Below are 20,380 nucleotides of genomic sequence, written 5' to 3'. Positions count from 1 at the left end.
AAAGAACATGTTTGTTTGGAAACCATTTACAATTTTAAAGATAAAACTGTATTTACATTTTAGAATGAAATCATTTACCTGTTGGGATTGTGTTGAGACTCTGTGTAGGTGGATTGCTGAGCTCCAGAAAATCAGTAATGAGGTGCTTTGACAGTTACAGATTTGTAAAACCAAAGGTCTGGATTAAGGAACCCTAAATTCTAACACCAAGAACCATTTCAGCATAAAAGTGTTCCTCGGGATGCTTAGGTGCTAAATAGAAACATTACTACTCCCAGCTCTGTGTGGATTAATTCACATTTATTTTTATAGCTCTTTTCACAATACATATTATTTCAAAGCAGTTTAACAAGAAATGCATTAAAAGGTTTTAAAGAAGTGTGGAGTACTGGGCTGTGCTGCCATATTCTGTGGTAAATTTGCTTACAAGCAGTAAGGGTCTTACATGTTTACCAGAAGAAAAAAAATCCTGTAATTCAACAAGGTTAAAGTGTAGCAGGACATGATTTGGAGGGAGGCAGTTTTTGAAAATAGGGACTACCTTAAGTGCCCTCAAGTCATGTCAACCCATGATTTTTATTTATTGTATTATTATTATTATTATTATTATTACAATCATTTTGTGTGTGTGTGCAATGTGTTATACTGGTATTCCCTAAGTTATGGGGTCCAAATGTCCCCACAGGTATTACAATTTTGACTTTGTTGGGAAATTTTTTGTCCCTATGAGGAAACAAGCATAAAAATCATACAGATTTATATTTTCTGAAAATGTAAAAACACAGAAAGTTGTGTGTGATGGGTAGGTTAATGTAATGTAGTGGGACAGAATATACAGTTTGGAATATATGCCTATTGAATATCCCCATAATACCTTAATACCCAACGTGTGTGTGTTAAAATTTACTTATACGCAACACCTTATTTCAAAACTGTATTTTCATTTTTATTCAGTGGATCCCAGTGGTATTGTACATATCTGGTGTATTTGAGAGAAAGCTCTCGGTGTTGACAACATTTGATCATGACTAGGTAGATGAAGTTAAATCAATCAGAAATATATTGGCTTTCAATTGATAGTTTTAAAAAGCAATAGAAAACACTTCTAAGACTCTATATTACCACAAATGTTCTGAATAAGAATATATCTTCATTATGCAAGAAATTCCATAGTGAAACTAGTTAATGAATTAATTTGTAATTTTTTAATTAGCAGTGCATGATCTAGTAATAATTCATATTTTAAAACAAGTGACAATATTGTTTTTTTTTAATTGTTTAGAATTTTTAGTTTTCAACATGTACAATTTGTAAAAAGGAAAAGAGCTATTAAGATAAATATATTTTAGATGTACAAAATCATAAATAATTTTATTTGCATTTTAATGAGCTGTTAAACATTACTTACTATATTAACAACTGATCATATGTCTTGTAAATCATAACTAACAAATCATGTTTAATTATTTTTGCATTCTTCAAAGTTATATGCGAGGATTTGTTTAAGGTCAGAACCATGTATAGAAACAAATTCTGACATAAAACCATAGTTGTAAAGATGCATATTTCTTTATCATTATTTTTTTTTTACATATTAGATTCTTGCTCACACTTCCATATAAACAATGTACAACCATAAGTGTCAACATTTTATTTAAAATTTGAACTGTCATTGCTATTAATTAAGCATTGTTGGGTTCGAGTCCACCTAAGTTAAGTAGGAGTCGATTCAGAGTATTTAACCACTCGTGTCAGAGTACAAAATTATCCAAGGCGGACTCAAAACCGAGTCCAACTATGCAGTACTGTTAGCCATCTTAAACTTATTTTAACCTTTAATGTGGACATGGACTCCAGGGCTAAACACTGGTTTCAGGCTTTTGAGGAGTGCACATGTGTATGCTAAGCCTACAAAATCTTATATCAACTGACAAACTGTAAAATATAAGTTTATAGAGTTCTCTGCTATGAACAAATGCTGATCAAAATCATTCTAGATGCTGGTATTGTGCAAAGCTACATCTGTCAGCAGGATTAAAACAATTTTTTTTACAGTCTATGTATGTATTAAATACAGATTTTCTTATTTTTTTGGTTTGATTAACATTATCAACACAGTCAGCGGCAGCAGGATTTACGCTGCTGTCGCTTTAAGACCTGATGCACGGATCAAATATTTGGACACATCTGTATTTCTCCTAACTGTTTAGGTTCACTTATGACATAACCGACTGTATTTACATGGATACTCTCCAAGACGTGCATTTTGACATAACTTTTTGTGTATTTGAGTGTGTAGTAAGAACATACAAAAAATAACTTAATTTGGCATTCACACACTGAGAGGAAAATTCTGCGAGCAAGTAATGTCAAGACTTAAAAACACATGTGAAATCTGAATGTCACTTTTGTAACAAAGCATCTGGTCAGTGACGTAAATATTTTTTGAGTCCCAAAGCCAAAGGCTCAAGTCTGAGTGAAAATGCCTTCGAGTGCATGACAACTCCAAGTCTGCTAAAGTTGTATTTGAGTTTCGAGTACTCCAAATCTATAATTAAGTAACACAGTCGAAATGTGATATTTAGGTATTTTAAAAGAAAAAGAGAGGTTGTTGCATGTCAATTGTCCCCCTCTATTGATAGACACTTCGAGTCTCAGTCTCCCTGAATAAAAAAGATCTTACCAAAAATGTTCCATTGTGGACATGCAATCCCACTTGCCACCAGTAGGGGTAAAAAGACAGGTTGTAAAAGATGCCCACTGTTTTTCTCTATTGATTGACACTGGATTAATGTCCATCTCCCTGATAGAAAACTCTATTACAAAAAGAAGGTTAATTTTGGACATGAAATTCCCTAAACAGCCACTAGGGTAAAATAAAAGGTTGTGAAAAAAGTCCACTGTTCCCCTTTATTGATTGACACTGGTCTCAAGTCGCTATCTTTCCGCTGACGAAAGTTCTTACAAAAATAAAGAAAATTTTGGACATGTAATTCCCTTTTGTACCAAAATGGAAGGTTGTGAAAAATTGTATACTGTCCCCCTGTATTTATTGACACAGGTTTCATGTCTCTGTCTCCCTGCTGCAAAAAACTATTACAAATAGAAGGTTAATTTTGGACATGCAATTCCCTAATCACCCTCTTGGGGTAAAATGGAAGGTTGTGAAAGATGTCCACTGTCGCTCTCTATTGATTGACACTGGTTTCATATCTTTGTCTCCCTGATGTAAAAAGTTATTACAAAAAGAAGGTTAATTTTGAACATGCAATTCCCTTTTGTACCAAAATGGAAGGTTGTGAAAAATGTCCACTGTCCCCCTCTATTGATTGACACTGGTCTCATGCCTCTGTCTCCCTGATGTAAAAAGTTATTATAAAAAGAAGGTTAATTTTGGACATGCAATTCCCTTTTATACCAGTAGGGGTAAAATGGAAGGTTGTAAAAGATGTCCACTGTCCCCCTCTATTGATTGACACTGGTTTTATGTCTTTGTCTCCCTGACGTAAAAAGTTATTACAAAAAGAAGGTTAATTTTGGACATGCAATTGCCCTTTCTACCAGTAGGGGTAAAATTGAAGGTTGTGAAAGATGTCCATTGTCCCCTTCTATTGATTGACACTGGTTTCATGTCTCTATCTTCCTGCTGACTAAAGTTATTACAAAAACAAGATTAATTTTGGACATGCAATTACCCTTTCTACCAGTAGGGGTAAAATGGAAGGTTGTGAAAAATGTCCACTGTCCCCCTCTTTTGATTGACACTGGTCTCATGTCTACTGGCCCTTTAACTAAAAAGCAATTACAAAAACACCGCCCACTGAGGCATAGCAAAAAACGAAGAAAAATCGCACTTTCCCCACGGTCCCTTACCGAAAGCTGCGCGAAGAGCGAGGGCTTATTAATGCATTATTAATTTACATTGCGACGGCTTGTGCGGGGCAGTGCTTATTACATCGAGCGAAAATTATGAAAAAGAAGGCTGTGAAACATAATCAGCTTTGCCCTTTTGGCGGTCACATTGTTTCGATTTTTTTTAGGGCAAGTCGTTTTGGAGTTATTGCCATTTATCTCTGAATGTGTCACGAATATAGAAAACAAAACTAACTTAACCCCGCTTCAGATTCTCAGAGCGGTCTGGTGAGGGACAGACGGCGCCCGCTTTTCACACACGCACTCCTGCAAAACAACACCAGTCTTTATCTGAAGAGAGACTTTCATCGCGGAACAACATGAATCTGCTCATACTGGCGACTCTTTTCTCAGTGGTTTTGGCCGAAAAATCACCTCGGCTGAAATTCACCGTGATGGGTAAGACTTTATGCTTCTTCAGTGTAATAGTTTCAGTCTGCACGGATTCTGCATGCATTTTTCGATCTCAGTATCTGATGGTTATCCTTACTAAAGCAGAAATTGCTAATCTTCTTTCCCCCTGGGGAAAACAAAAATTGCTGCGTAATAAGACTTCATATTTCATTAGGATGTAAAAAACAGAAAAAGTCAAATCACAATGTTAGTGAATGGAAGCAGGCCAAGATGGGCACTGATTGCTTTACATTGCTGTTTTGAAAACAAAAACCGATTGAGGCTTATATGCACATCATGACTTCACTTTATCACGTAGGCTATATGTGATATTAATTATGGTTAAGAGTAGCCTACATAAGCCTATATATTAGACTACAATGAAAAATACAGTAAACGCAACGCGTTAAGTACTGACACTGTATACAAATTAAGCAGATAGTGATGGAGACAAAATATCTCAACTAAACATATCCTAAACATTTCTAACATATCTAAGAGCCGAAGGTTCATACAAGGATGCTGGACGGATTTTTGACTGTGTATCCATAGTAACATATCTTTAAGACATGTTAGTGGTGTTGGTCAAGACTAGAGCTAGTAGTATGCTTGGGATGTGCGAGTAAACAAGCTCCTGAATCTTCCTGGAGGCTACAGAATAAGTAATTTTCTGAAACGACCATTCGCTTTCTCACTAAACTTGTAAATGCATTGAATGACGTTGCTAATTTTGAACGCAGTTTTCGTGTAGAATACGCTGCAAGTGGGTTTGTTTTAAGAAAATCACAGGACGCAATCTACAGAGCTGCAATGCAGGTGCGCGAGCTAACGGGAATGATGGCACTGCAGCAACTGATGCATTTCCAAGACTCAGGACACAACATGGGATCCAAGAAAAAACACACTCGCAGAAGAGAATAGCCCATGGAAAATTCCACGAACCCTACCGCTATTATTTATTGCAAGCACGTTCACAGTCGTCTATGTCGATACAACCAATATGGGACATGCGATTCACAAGTGTTTATTTGAAAACATCGACATGTCTCACGGTCATCGCCATCAGTGTTACGTGATACTACAACGTCTCACAATTACAGATATGAGGAAGCAATGAAAAATACCAATATGTGTCTCCAATGAGGTCTTGACCGCCCACTTCAGCACCATGGACAACGACGCTTGCCCAAATCCTCAATTCAGTGCACGTCTTCCCTGAAATCACGAAGGATGCGATGGCGAGACAAATAATCCCATAAACTAAAGTTCTGTGTTATGGAAAACGACACCTTCGTATGCAAATAAAAACCGGATCAGACTGGTTTGCAGGCTTTTTCGACCTCGCCAGACCCCGCTTCGAATAGCCAGTTATTAAGATTACATCTCTAGCAGCGCAAACCGAGACAAACACCTGTTGCAACGTGTTAGTTTTATGAAATAATCGCAAATCTCCGCTTTATACAATGTAGTATCAATAATTTATAGTTTTACATAGCTGCTACCCCTGACAACCACCTTTGATAGTTTTCTCCATTTAGGTCAGATGACAAACACCTACGAAAGTGGCTTAGACATTTGAGTTAAACTTTTAGATCAATCAGATCTCAACGGGTTTTGCTCTAAAACTGCACTTCAGTATTGTAGTACATTATAAAACAATATGCAATAATAACGTATTGAGTGTAAATTATAATTTTAATTATTAAATGGATACCACCTTATTGGTACAATAAAGCCCTCCCTACACCTACCCTAACCGATACTTTATTTTCAACTTTTTGATTATTTCCTTAATTTTTTATTGAAAATAAATGCCTTTACGATGTGATACGAGATTTGAAAAGGGAGAAAAAAAAAGTTAGGCAAAAGGTGGGATCGAACCCGGGTCGATCGCGTCAAAAAGCCAACAACTAGCGCTTATCCATCTGTGCCACTGGAGCTAATGTTTTATGGCCACTTTTAACTAAATGTAAATAGACACTCCGTGTTTTTTGATTGACAGATGTCTCATACAGTCAGCGGTGAGTAATCCCAAACCAATGGCGCTGTCTCAAACTATACCTACCTTTTCCGGTTTATCTGATTTGTCCTTGTGTTTTCTGACTTGTTATTTTGTTTTCGAATTTGTCATTGTGTCTTCTGACTTGTTATAATGTTTTCTGAATTGTTGTTGTGCTTTCTGAATTTTTATTTTGTTTTTTAGACTTGCATTTGCGTTTGTAATTTTTTTTTTTTCTTCAGAATTGTGATTTGCTTGCTTTGCACTTCTCGGCCACCGTAAATTTAGCATTACATCACTTGCTCACCAATGGATCCTCTGCAGTGAATGGGTGCCGTCAGAATAAGAGTCCAAATAGTGGATAAGCATCACAATAATCCACAAGTAATCCACACAACTCCAGCCCATCAATTAACATTCTGTGAAGTAAAAAGCTACATATTTTAATCCATCATTAAGAAATTTCAAACTTCAAGCCATTGCTTTCGGCTAAAATATGAGTCCTCTATCCATAATGTTGCTTTCTCCAGTGAAAGAACATAGTCTCATCTGAATCAGGCTGAAATATGCACAGATCAATTGAAAACAGTACAAAACAATTCTAAAGAAATATGCTGGTGGATTTTAATTTGAGAGGACAACAGGGGATGCACTTTTCAACATTATTATGAATTATGGACTGGTATTTTGGCAAGAAGTGACTTAATGATGGCTTAGTTTTTTTACAAACATGCAGCTTTTCAATTCACAATTGACTCACTTCAATAACTGATGGACTGGATTACTTGTGGATTATTCAGCTGTTTGGACTCCTATTTTGATGTCACCCAGAGGTGAGCAAGTGATGTAATGCTAAATTTCTCCAAATCTGTTTCAATGAACAAAAAAAACTTATCTACATCTTTAATTGCCTGAGGGTGAGTTGATTTTTTAGCAAATTGTAATTATTTGGGCGAACTATTCCTTTGATGCAACACTGGTTCAAATATTTAGTTAATATTAGCAGAGTTTGGATGCACAGCCTTTTATCTCAACAATAAAAGCACTGGAAGCATTTAATGCATTTAAATTAGCTCATATAAAAAGCCTATTATTTTGTTATCCTAACTATACATATTTTTATGGCTAGTTGCATTTTATTATTTGCATAGTTTTCCCTGTGACACATTTTTGAATTGCAACTCACCAGTTGAGAACCACTATTTTAGTAAACACTCATTTATTCATGGAATATGTGAATATATACATATAAAGACTGCCAGAAACATTGTTTATACACTGCATTTCTGTCAATTTGTCTATAGAGTCACCTCGGTTTCGCTTCATGAAGCCCGAGAACTACACAACGGTTTACCACCAACAGAAAACTGATGTCCTGTATGTGGGGGGTCAAGGGGTCATCTATAAGCTCACCTTCAGTGATAAAGGAGTGCATGACACGCAGGTAGGGGGGCTGACACCATAACCTGAAGCCAAAGTAGATATATCACTGTCCTAAATCCTGACCCAGATTGCTGGTTCTCAGCAAGTAGCAAAACTATGCTATTATTTATGGAGCAGAACAATGCTTTATAATGGAGGTTCTCTGAAATGATTAATTGTGGTTGCATAAAAGCAAGCATTTCTTGCCATGGAGGGATAGTTATGGTTTCTTATCATTTTACTGTCGCCATAACACTTTATGATCTGTTTCTCACTGTAATCATAGAATATAGCTTTAACATGATGAGAATAATTTGTCGGGACATTATTATGTACGCAAGGCTGCATGATTAGTAATGTTGTTGATGTGCTCACAGATCCATGCGCTGATGGATGAGAATGCAAAAGAAACATGTGTCTCTAAGTCACCAGTATGGAAGGTAAGAGAAACAATCCGACAATATTTAGTCAATCAGACGTGAAGTTGCCTGTGATTTCAAGCAAAGAATAGGATTATCTTAACTCATTTAAGCCTTGTGATTCAGTGCACTCACAAATCTAACCACAAAAAATGACTAGCACAATGTGTCCTGTTATCCATTTTTTCTAAACCATCAGGCTTAGCTGGATTATAATAAATAAAGAATTCTGAAACTGACTGTAATCAGAACATTTGTGAACATGTTTCCCAGATGCTCCTCATTATGCAAGCTGGAGCCTGGCTGGATTCACTGCCCTGGTTCAACTTCTACAGAAATAATCATCCATGATGAGTAGGTCATCACTCAGAGTTGACTGAATGAGGCTATTTTTTAAGGGCAATGGCACAGACAGCCAACTGATGAGTGATGGGCTTCTTTAAATATCTAAATAAAGACGGTGGTTAGGAGTGGTTATGTTGATCATTCTGAAAAACAAAGTTGATTATGTCCACAAAATCCAGTTTAGTATAGAAAAAAGTAAAAATGGATGACATACTGCGTTTAGCAACTATATCTATTTCTGTAATTTATAATATATGATGTCTATATGTTTTGCATTGACACAAATTGTGTCCTTTCATCTTTCTGTAGCAAGAGTGTGATAATTTCATCACAGTAATTGAGAGAGTTGGCGATTCATTTGTGGTCTGTGGGACAAGAGCCGGTGCTCCTAAATGTTGGCTCCTGGTAAGAAGCATTACCTGCCATTATATATGTGACTATTACAGTCCTGAAGCAGTTTAAACTCCCATCTGTAAGCAAAAAATGTTTAAGATGTGTCTTTCTTTGTTATTTGTTATGTTATAACATTGCATTCAGAGTAAGCATTTGATCAATTCTTGCTTTCGTTGCCAGTGCAATGCTCTACTGTTTGAGACACAGGAAGGTCAAATGATCTATCTATTCTGTAATTAAAGAAACAAAAACAAAACCATGCACACCGCACCTGCTCAATGCAGACATTTCAAGTTCCTTTAATATCACAACTGTTGTGAAGACACTTATCGAATGTTAGTTGTTTCAATCACTATTTCAATTGCTTTAGCTTTTTCTGTGGATTACATCAAAGAGCAAAGGAAAATGAGATCTGTTTTCCCTGCAAGCTCAGCTGCTTTGGCAGAATTCATCCTATTTATTTAACTGCTTCTGTATTATTCTGCACATTTTCATAATCTCAGTATGTCTCTGCCGTGGGTGTGATTTATAACCCAACCATTTAACAGTTTCCTTCACCACTGTGCTAGGATGAAAATCAGACGGAACGGAAAGAAATACAATAAAATGAGAGTTTGACATCTGGAATGTGGGACACACATTTAGTGGATGAATAATATTATGGAAAAAAGTTTTCAGTATCTTTTTTTGCTAAAAAGTGGCCTGATTTCTCAAAGTACTGCAGTGTCTATGCTGTTTTTTTAATGAAAAGCCTGAGAAGTACTGAATAATCACATCATCTCTCTCACCCAGGTAAATGACAGCGTACTGACGGACATGCCGGAGGAAACAGCAGCGTCTAACATCTTGGCACCTTTCCCATCTCAGCGCTCCATCAGTCTATCAGCAGGTAGAGAGAGAGAGGAGAGGAATGGTGAAAGGGAAAAAGAAGGATATAATCCAAGGAAGATGAGAGAGAATGTTATTTGTTCACATTTTCTTTCCTTTTGATGTGTACAGTGCATCAGACTGTAATGTAACTTTTAATGAATTTTATTCTCTGACCTGACATAAATGACGTCCATCAGAGAACAGAGATCCAGGTGTTATAAACAAAGCATTATACTGAAAATATAGAGTGTATCCAAAAAGAACAGCAATCCCTGTAGTACAGGGGTAGGCAAGTTCGGTCCTAGAGAGCCGCAGTCCTGCAGAGTTCAGCTCCAACCCTAATCAAACACACCTGAACAAGCTAATCAATGTCTTCAGGATTACTAAGGCTATAGGCAGGTGAGTTTTGTTTTCAGGGATGCTCTCTAGGACCGAACTTGCCTACCCCTGCTGTTGTATATGATAAAGAGAGCTCTCACCCTTCTCTTCTCGTTCTAAATGTCAAATACAAAATTGAGTAGTTTATATGCTACGTATGGTTAGCAGAGCTGAAAGGTCAACACTGATTCTGACTGAAATTGCATGTCTCAACAATGTCTCTTCTGTCAGTCAGAATTAAGTAGAAGCAGCACTGGCATGAAATTGCTTTGTGTGTGCGTTCACAGCCCTCTTTTTTAGTTTGAGTATCAAAGTATTGCAAACATGTCTAAATTTGAATCAAAGTTTAAGGGAATCTTTGATTTGACAGAACTGTAGTCACAGAGGTTTGGCAGATTGATATACTTATCTCTCTCTCTCTCCTCTTTTAGATGGGAATCTGTACTCTGCTTTGTCAGGGGTTGCAGGACAGACTGGCTCTATCCGCCGCACATATGGCTCCAAAAAGCAGCTGAAGACAGAGAATAAATGGTTACAGAGTGAGTTGACAGTTGTTATCTATACTGCATTAGCAGTTTGGAGATTTTCTTGAAGGACTGAGCTAACGAATCCAGCTATGCTGTGTAGGGATGGGCATGATTAATCGACGATCGATAATTGATCGTTAAGAATTTCGTCGATCACGTTAATTTGTTATCGATTAATCTAATGCATTTTTTTATCTAATGCAGGTTGCGTTGCGTAGTGTGAGTCTTGAAGCAATTAAATGAATTTCACTGTGTGGCAGCAATTAAACATTTTACCACCAGGGTGCAATATTTGACACGTTATCTGTGATCTTCCGTTTTGATTTCAAAAGAATAATCATGAAGAGGTCACGGCGAAGTGTGGCGTGGGACCATTTTGATTTAAAAAGCGAAATAGTTCACTGCAAACATTGCGATGCCGTGTATAAGTACAACACGGCCACGACTCAAATGATGTACCACTTAAAGTGCATCCGTCCCTGGTTAATGTCGGCGGCGGTGCATCCTGCTCTCAGTCTCAACCTAGCATCAAGTCGGCATTAGCATTGACTCGGAGCTGTGATGCACAACGAGCAGAGAAAATTACCCAAGGGATCTGCAAGTTCATTGAGATGGATATTCTGCCCTTAAGTATTGTTGAGGGCAATGGTTTTCGAGAACTGATACATTTATTGGAACCAGCATATCAAATTCCATCACGACGTACCATCACTAGACTGATAGAAACTCACTACTAAGAAAATTAAATCGAATGCCCATCCCTAATGCTGTGTCAGCCTATTATTCAATCAGATACATTACTGTAAAACAGTTTGTTTTAAAGTCCTAGAGTGACCAAGAGAAGAAAAAAAAAGGAAAAATAAATAGAAAATCAGGGGGAAAAAATACTTTTTTTTTTTTAAAGTAGTCACATGTGTTCAATAAGACTGGATTTATTTGTTTAAAAAAATACAGTAAAAATAGTAATATTGTGAAATATTATTACAATTTAAAATTAAGTGTTTTTTGTTTTAATATATAATTTATTCCTGTGATGGCAAAGCTGAATTTTCACACGATCCTTCAGAAATCATCTTAATAAGCTGATTTGGTGCATTTCTTGTAAGAAACATTTCTTATATTTGAATATGAATATTTTTGTGGAAACCGTAATAATTTTTTTCAGGATTCTTTGATGAATAGAAAGTTTAAAAACAGCATATGAAAAAACTATTTTTGAGATCATGTAAATGTCTTTACTGTCACTTTTGATTAATTTAATGAATAAAAGTATTAAACTTTTGAATTGTAGTCCATGGAATATATATATATATATATATATAAATTATTTTATTTGAATTTTACTAGTAGTCCAACCCCATTCTTATATCATTCAAACAGAGCAGTATTGATAGCAGCACCACAAATGGTTTACTTAAATCTCTGCATATTACACTCTAAAAAATGCTGGGTTAAATACAACCCAGTGCTGGGTAAAATAGGGACAAACCCAGCAATTGAGTTGTTTTGACCCAGCGGTTGGGTTAAATGTTTAACCCAACCTTCTGGGTAGTAACCCAACCGCTGGGACAAAACAACCCAATTGCTGGGTTTGTCCCTATTTTACCCAGCACTGGGTTGTATTTAACCCAGCATTTTTTAGAGTGTAAACTGCGATAGGAAAAATAATTTTAAAAATTCAATATTTTTTTTACATAACCAATGTAAAGGTTTAAAGTCTGATGCTTTTAAATACAAGTTTAAGCCTATGAAAATAAAAAATCTGCTCTCGCCCTCTCTCTCAGATCCCCAGTTTGCTGGAGCTGCTGTGATACCATACACAGAGAAACTCAAAGATGAGATCTATTTCTTCTTCAGTGAGGTCAACAGTACAACCAGTCTAGATGAAGAGCCATACAGGGCTCGCATAGGACGAGTCTGCATGGTAACACACTTTTATCCATTCTTGCTTCATATACACTGCTGTGAGGACACTAGGTTTCTGATAACCTTTGCATCTGCGGCTCAGATTGATGAGGGAGGGCTTCAGAACGTGCTGCCAAACTCCTGGACTACGTTCCTGAAGGCACGTATTATGTGTGGAAAAGCTGGAACTCCTGTACAGTACAACAGCTTCAAGCAGGCTTTCGTTCTGTCCTCTTCTCACCGCACTGGGTTGATATACGGCATCTTCTCCAATGCTTGGTAAGCAGATGTTAAGTCTAAAAGTGAGTGGGAAGACATTTGACATCAGGCTGCTGAAATAATGCCTCCAGCAAGGCTACATTCTACACCAAAATATACATCCCTATAGATTTGTACTCAAAACATTGACACAAACATTGTCAGTTTTGCTTACTTCAATCTTACCTTTTTTAAAGGTATATACAAATATTGGTACCATATTTATCAATATTACAATTTTTTTAATTTATCCGATATTTAATGCATGTTTAGTGCACGCTCATTTCCCCAATTTTTACATTAACACTGGTAAATGTAATCTTTAGCAGATCGCTGAATGAATATAATTTTTTTTTAACTGTTCATTATAATGTTGGGGATCCTAAAAATTAATTTCACCTTTATTTATTTATTTTAAGTATAGTAAATAGTAAAAAAATTATTATTGTTTTATCTGTATTGGCCCAAATTTTAATGTCTGTGCATCGCTACTGTACTTGACTCATTACATTTATCTATACATGATTAAAGGAATAGTTCACCCAAAAATGAAAATTTGCTGAACATTTACACACCCTCAGGCCATCCGAGATGTTGATGAGTTTGGTTATTTATCGGAACAGATTTGGAGAAATTTAGCATTACATCACTTGCTCACCAGTGAATCATCTGCAGTGAATGGGTGCCATCAGAATGAGATTCCAAACAGCTGATCAAAACATCACAATAATTCATAAGTAATCCACATGACTCCAGCTGATCAAATGTCTTTTCATGCAAAAGGCTACATGTTTGTAAAAAAATAAAATTCATCATTCACTTTTGGCCAAAATACGAAATTGTCATGAATTATTCCTTTAAGATCCATTTCCACATTTATGTCTTTTACAGGAACACCACTGTAGTGTGTGCATACTCCATTGAAGACATTGACCAAGCCTTTTCTACATCCAAACTGAAGGGCTACAACTCACCTTTATTAACTCCCCATCCTGGAACGGTACAATTGAAACATTAACCAGTCAAAGGCAAAATTATGTGCCAACAGACAGTCATGTTGTTATACATACAGTATGATTACATTCTAAACTTTTATTCAATTAATTTTGAATCTATCTACAAAACAAAGGCACAGTCTGATTCTTAATTTGGTTCACCTTTATCCAGTGTGCTTTTAGGAATAACACTTTCGCTCATAACCAGAAGATCCTGACTGTGATCAAGGATCACCCTGAGATTGAGGACATGATCATCCCGGTCGACGAAGCTCCTCTGGACCTGCCAGTTCAAGACCACTTCACACATATTGTGGCAGACACAGTCTTGGCTGTCAATGATGAACACTACAGCATCATTTATCTGGGCACAGGTACTGTCTGAATTGCAGAGAAATGTGCTTTAAAATAGCACTAAAATGGTGTATTTTTGGGAGCTACACCAATATTGGAATTATGACTGACAGACAAATAGCTGATTTTAATATTCTATTATTGCCTAAATAAATAAAGAATAAAACATGGAAACTAAAATCTTCAGTTTTAAATGCTACAAGGGAATTTAGGCATCACAACATATTAATTTACAGTATAGAAAATGGATATTCTTTTTGAGATTTGCTAAAGATTACATTTAACAGTGTTATTAAATGATTACTGTTTTTAAAGATTAACTTTAAGTGAGCTTGAGGTGCGGCAAAAGTAATCTAAATGTAAAAATAGAGGAAATGAGCAACACTATTAAAGGTGTCATATGACGTTGCTAAAAATAACATTATTTTGTGTATTTGGTGTAATGAAATGTGTTTATGCGGCTTAAGGTTAAAAAAACACATTATTTTCCTCAATGTACATTATTGTTTCTCCTCTATGCCCCGCCTTTCTGAAATGTGTCGATTTTTACCCATCGTTCTGAAAAGCGAGGTGTACACTGATTGGCCAGCTATCCAGTGCGTTGTGATCGGCCGAATACCTCAAGCGTGTGACGGAAATGTTACGCCCCTCACCATACTGTGATGCTGTGTCTTCCGACACGACAAGACAAAACCAATAAAACCCATTACAAACGAGGCATTTGTTGCATCCAGTGGGGACATAATTACTGATTATAATGACTTATACTGTGTTTATACGCGTTGCGTATCGCACCGCGTAAACATAAAACCATGTCTGCATTTGTGATCGGAGAAACGCCAAACAACAAGCGCTACTCTACTAGTGGCAAATTCTTTAAATATAAAAATTTTTCTTACAGGCTGTGAGTCAGAAGCGCTAGACTGTCCTTGCAAAGTTGTAACTGCCCCACTTTATAGAAACAGCCTTTGAGCACAGACCCATTGTAGGTTCAAGTAGGGTCCCACAGGTTCAGGAAACAGTCCTCCATAAAATGCGTCACACAGCGTCACACGCTGTGTGCGGGCTTGAGTGAGGAACGGCCGGCGGATTCGACGAAGGAGCGTCTGGCGGGCTTGCGGCAACCACATGTGACGACCCCGGACTGGACTCCGCTTCGTCCACGGTGAAAGCCGATCTGGCGATCCACAGCACGAAGTTGATGTATTTCCTCAGCGACCAGCACGGATCAGCTCTAGGCATGACGAAGTGGATATCATCCTCTTTTGGAAGGCCAAACAAAGTAGTTTCGCTTTCACAACGAAACACAGCGCCTTCACGACATGGCGGCTGCGGCAACAACAATACTACAGCGAGAATAAAAGTTACGCCTTCTTTCTTTGCGTGAACATTTGGGCGGCGTTATGCAAATCTTCCCACACAGTGACGTAGACATGTGGGGGCATGTTAAAACGAGGCGTTTTAGGAGGGAGTGGACAAGTCTTAACTTTTATAAAGAATATCGCTTTGTATTTGAGACTTTAGTCTTTGCAACTTTACAGATCTTCATTATGCACCAAGAGCTTGTAACACTTGAAATCGCATCCTTTAAATATCCATTATTATATATTGTATGGATATAATGGATTATATTATATTATACTGAGAGATACCGATAAATAAAAGAAAAAACTCTACTATCAACAAATATTCAATATGGCACCAATATCTAGCACCACATTTATTTTTTAATACTCATTGTATTATTGTTTTTGTGTCTTTTCCAATGCTACTTTTTCCTGTGTCTCCTGTACAGAGAAGGGAAAAGTCCTGAAGGTGCTACATGCCATAGAAGGAGCCTTTATCATAGCACAGTACTCTTTATTCCATGATGATAGTCCCGTCATCAACATGGCCATTGACTCTAAAAAGGTAGTGGCCCACATTTTAAAGAAGCTAACTCACATTAAAACAGGACAATTTTAGCCTGCAGTGGTAGGACATATTATTCCACTGCAATCTAACTATTTTTAGCTTTGAATCACTCTTTTTAATTTACAATGAGAAAGTAATTTAAAGGCTGTTCACATAGATATTTAAAATAGTGTTTGATAGGAGCCAGATGGCACCTTTCACCCCTGTATTCTGCTTTGTGCCAGGGTCATCTCTATATTGGCACAGAGCTTGAAGTGCAGCGCATCCCCCTGGCTGACTGTGGTCGTTACGGAGCCAGCTGCCAGGAATGCATCCTTTCACGAGATCCATATTGTGTGTGGGATGTGTCCAAGAAGAAATGTACTGCAATCCCAGCAGACTACAGCATTAGCACTGGGTACATATAGACTCACAAATATCCCAAAACAATAATGCATTACTGTTTTTCCTGTTGAAGTAACCTAAGTTTCATATTTTTCTGTTCTCCTTATTTAAAAATCAGAACTCTTGTTCAGACCCTTGACCACTCCAATGCCTCGGTCTGTGGCTATGTTACAGGTAGGTTGTTCAAAAAGACTTCTAAAGGTGCAGTTTTCTGGTTGTATCTCTGAACACTTTATAGCACTGACGTATTTGAAATATTTCCAAACAGTTTCAGATTCTGCCCAAATTCCCACTGAAACCCAGTTTTGCATTGATTCTATATACAGTGGGTATAGAAAAGAACCATCCCTCTTTAAAATAATCACATTTTGTTGCTTTGCAGCCTGAAATGAAGACTGATGTTATAAGTTGCACTGAGTAAATACAGATGGATAAAAAAAACTGTCCGTCTTCATTTCAGGCTGCAAAGCAACAAAATGTGATTATTTTAAAGGGGGAGATTCTTTGCTATACCCACTGTATAGTTTGTATTTTCCTATCTCTTGATATAAAAATATTTGTTCTGGAGTGTGCTGACCTAACAGGGTTTAATGGCATTGAAAATTGCTTCTTTTTGAGAATCTTCTTTACAAAAGATAGAACAATAAACACTTAAAACCCTAGTAAAAAATATTTTACAAAATTAAATCTTGTGGAACAAGTGTCCTGTGTTCAGAAGACACACATTAATAGTCATATCATGTCTGCAACAAAGGCATTTATATATATTATATATTATATATATATAACAATTAAAATATGTTAAAATAAAAAAATTTAAGATGCAAAAATATTTCATAATATTACTGTTTTTACTGCATTTTTGGTCAAAGTAATTCAGTCTTGGTGAGCGAAAGAGATTTTTCTTCCAAAAAATCGTATTGATCCCAAACTTTTGAACTGTAGAGTATATATAAAATAAAAGTATTTTTATTCAAAATAATTTCATCACACTAAAATATTTCCTGTCATCCTGGGCTACAGCTCCTAAGGCACGTAGCACCATCCCCAAACAAGTTTTAGTGGATAAAGATGGACCCGTCCTGCTACCATGCCCCGTGCATTCCTATCATGCCACTTACCGCTGGGAGAAAGACAACTGCATCAAGCAATATCCTTGCACCATCTCTGGTTCCTCCTGTGTGCTGGCGCCCACCCCTGACCTGCCACTGAAGGAGGGTGTGTTCCGCTGCATGTTGGAGGAGAGCGGCCTGCAACAGGAGGTGGTGTCCTACAAGCTGGTGTTCAACGGTGGGCCCCTCTCCACCTCGCTAGCCTCCACCCTGGGGTCGGCTCTGCTGCTGGCTGCCGCAGCACACTGGCTCCTGTAGAGCCAATGAATCCTGGGGGCTCAAAAGGAAGCAAGTTTAATTCTAAGGTCAGCAGAGCATGAGTACCTATAGCCGGTCCAACTAAATTGCAGGGGAGTAGCTGGTCTCTTATAAACTGTGTTTCTTGTTTCTTATTCAGAGCAATCACAAGTTTATTCTTTTTTTTGAAGGGCCAAGAAAATGCCTGAAATTGTCTTATTTTGCAAAATGCTTTACCATCTCAAACTCCAGTGTTATGTATAACATGAACTTGTGTAAGTGAATTTAATGCCATCAGCCTGAAAGCATTTAGACTTCTATACTGTATATTAAATATCTAATACATTACTTGTATTTGTACTGCATAATACAAAATTTTAGTGCCATCTTTCAGATGTTTCAGAGGACTGCTTTGCTAACTACACTCAGACATGGAATCCAAATCAGTTCTTTAACTTGGTTAGTTTTCTTAGTAACACCACTTTTCAGTAAGGTTCAGTTACATTAGTTAAGAATAGGGTATCTTGAACCAACTATGAACAATTTTGACAGCATTTAGTAACCTAGGTAAATTTACTATTATTTAAAATATAATATGCTATTGTTTGTTGTCAATTCATGTTTGTTCATAATATATTAACTAATGTTCATTTAGACAGACTGCACACTAAAGGTAAAAAAAGATCATTAAAAAAAACAGCTTTACTATGGAATGGCAAACGTTTCAGTCACAACATGACCGTCTTCAGTGCCCTTTGGGGCATATGCTTTTTTTCACCTTTACAGAGTGCAGACCATTTTTGCAATTTTTCAGATTATTGTGGCTTACGCACCCAGATATTTTTAGGCATGGTGAGTTTGGATATTTCAATGTATTAATGTATGAAGAAATTAACATTTTATTCATTTAATTTATGCTGTCAATTTTCGTTCATATACCTAATGATTTAACAAAATTGAACCTTATTTTAAAGTGTTACTCTTTCGTTGGAATGTAGAATTTCTGAGTTACAGATGTGTTAGATGTGCGAGTACATGCTGAAACATGAATATACTGTCATAAATCTTTCAAATTTCCATTGTGTGCCATTAGGACAGTTTTGAAGCCTTAAAACAAGGATGAGACCCTTTTAAGCTGTAAGGGTCACATCCTAAGCACAACTTGCAAACTGAGCAGAACCTGCAGAATCTGCTGGCTTTGTCTTTCCATTGAGTCATTCCGACCTGACGCAGAATGTTATTTCAGCACGATTTGAGGAGTACATACAGCTGATTTGTTTTGGGCCTGTTTAGCAAGTTTGAAATCACTTATCAACAACAATTAAAAATGTGAACTGAAAAACAAATCCATACAAAACTGACAGATTCCAATGCTTTTGCTCAGTGGGTGGACAGGAAGAATAACCAGAATCCTTCATAACTAGTTTATCTCAATACATCACTGTGTTTAACAAACAGGCATAAACACGCTTGAATCCTTGATGTCTGTACTTTTCATGCACAGCACAGCACATTTTAATATTTTGTGTTCATATGAAATAAGCTTCAGTACATGTAACAGGGAGTTGCATTTTGTAGTCGCAGTGTACAGATGCTTAATTATAATGTTTTAATTGTAATGCTCTGCATATGCTTTTCTACACCATTGCTGCCTATGGGAATAGAAAGTATTCCTGATGGATCTAAACAGTCATCCTGCACTAAGGTGTTCAGAGTGTAAATCTGTCACCATTTTACTTCATAACATTTCATTTGATCACGACTTCAGCTGATAAAACTTTATGGTGATTATCTTATACACATTACAAAAAGGAACAAATACAAGATGCTCATACAAGAACATTCTAGCATACTTCTAATCATCATCTGCACCCCTAACACACCCCACCACTATTTCTGTTTTTTATCTTTTTCTCTCTCTCAGAGCAACTGACCCCAAATGCCAATTTTGTCTTTAAAGGGATAGTTCACCCAAAAATGAAAATTTTATGTTTATCTGCTTACCCCCAGGGCATCCAAGATGTAGGTGACTTTGTTTCTTCAGTAGAACACAAACAAAGATTTTTAACTCAAACCATTGCAGTCTATCAGTCTTATAATGTAAGTGAATGGGAATCACGGCTTTGCGAGTCAAAAAAACATACACAAACAAAACCAAATTAAACCCTGCGGCTCGTGACGATACATTGATGTGTAAAGACACGAAACGATCAGTCTGTGCAAGAAACTGAACAGTATTTATATCGTTTTTTTACCTCTGAGTCAATAGTTAAAAATCTTTGTTTGTGTTCTACTGAAGAAACAAAGTCACCTACATCTTGGATGCCCTGGGGGTAAGGAGATAAACATCAAATTTTCATTTTTGGGTGAACTATCCCTGCCCTTGTTCTTTCCTCACAATATTTTGGGAGTGTGATGAACGAATTGATCACTAATTAACCAGAAGTGCACTGTATTTCAGATGATGGATGTTTTGACTTTTTGTATTTAGTTATGTAGTTACGTCTTCTGTCGCTCTGTTTCTTGCTCTGCTGGTGACATAATCTGCCAATCCTAAACTAAA

General features: G+C 36.8%; 1 protein-coding gene and 2 long non-coding RNA genes across 3 annotated transcripts in view; 2 read left to right on the top strand and 1 right to left on the bottom strand.

Moving 5' to 3' along the window:
* LOC107597983 (uncharacterized) overlaps positions 1-10,011 on the bottom strand; it is a 16,102-nt gene extending 6,091 nt beyond the window's left edge. Inside the window, exons 1-2 of the long non-coding RNA XR_001610511.1 lie at positions 9,928-10,011; positions 9,672-9,762 (exon numbers count right to left, since the gene is read on the bottom strand). This is a non-coding gene — a long non-coding RNA (uncharacterized lncRNA). The remainder of the gene's footprint in view (positions 1-9,671; positions 9,763-9,927) is intronic.
* Positions 3,202-3,649, top strand: LOC107597984 (uncharacterized). Its single transcript, XR_001610512.1, has 2 exons — positions 3,202-3,252; positions 3,387-3,649. It is a non-coding gene; the product is annotated as an uncharacterized lncRNA (long non-coding RNA).
* Positions 3,915-19,746, top strand: LOC107597982 (semaphorin-7A-like). The gene is made up of 14 exons (XM_016289209.1): positions 3,915-4,311; positions 7,609-7,748; positions 8,104-8,166; positions 8,800-8,895; positions 9,676-9,772; positions 10,563-10,670; positions 12,443-12,582; positions 12,667-12,842; positions 13,713-13,821; positions 13,989-14,190; positions 15,966-16,081; positions 16,309-16,481; positions 16,587-16,642; positions 17,492-19,746. The coding sequence occupies exons 1-14, from the start codon at positions 4,233-4,235 to the stop codon at positions 17,836-17,838; spliced, it is 1,902 nt and encodes a 633-aa protein (XP_016144695.1). The 5' UTR covers positions 3,915-4,232; the 3' UTR covers positions 17,839-19,746.
* Positions 19,747-20,380: the final 634 nt, after the last annotated feature.

Source organism: Sinocyclocheilus grahami, unplaced genomic scaffold (assembly GCF_001515645.1).
Source record: "Sinocyclocheilus grahami isolate Dianchi unplaced genomic scaffold, SAMN03320097.WGS_v1.1 scaffold242.1, whole genome shotgun sequence".
NCBI classification, from domain to species: domain Eukaryota; kingdom Metazoa; phylum Chordata; class Actinopteri; order Cypriniformes; family Cyprinidae; genus Sinocyclocheilus; species Sinocyclocheilus grahami.
This window is presented reverse-complemented; position numbering and strand designations above follow the sequence as displayed.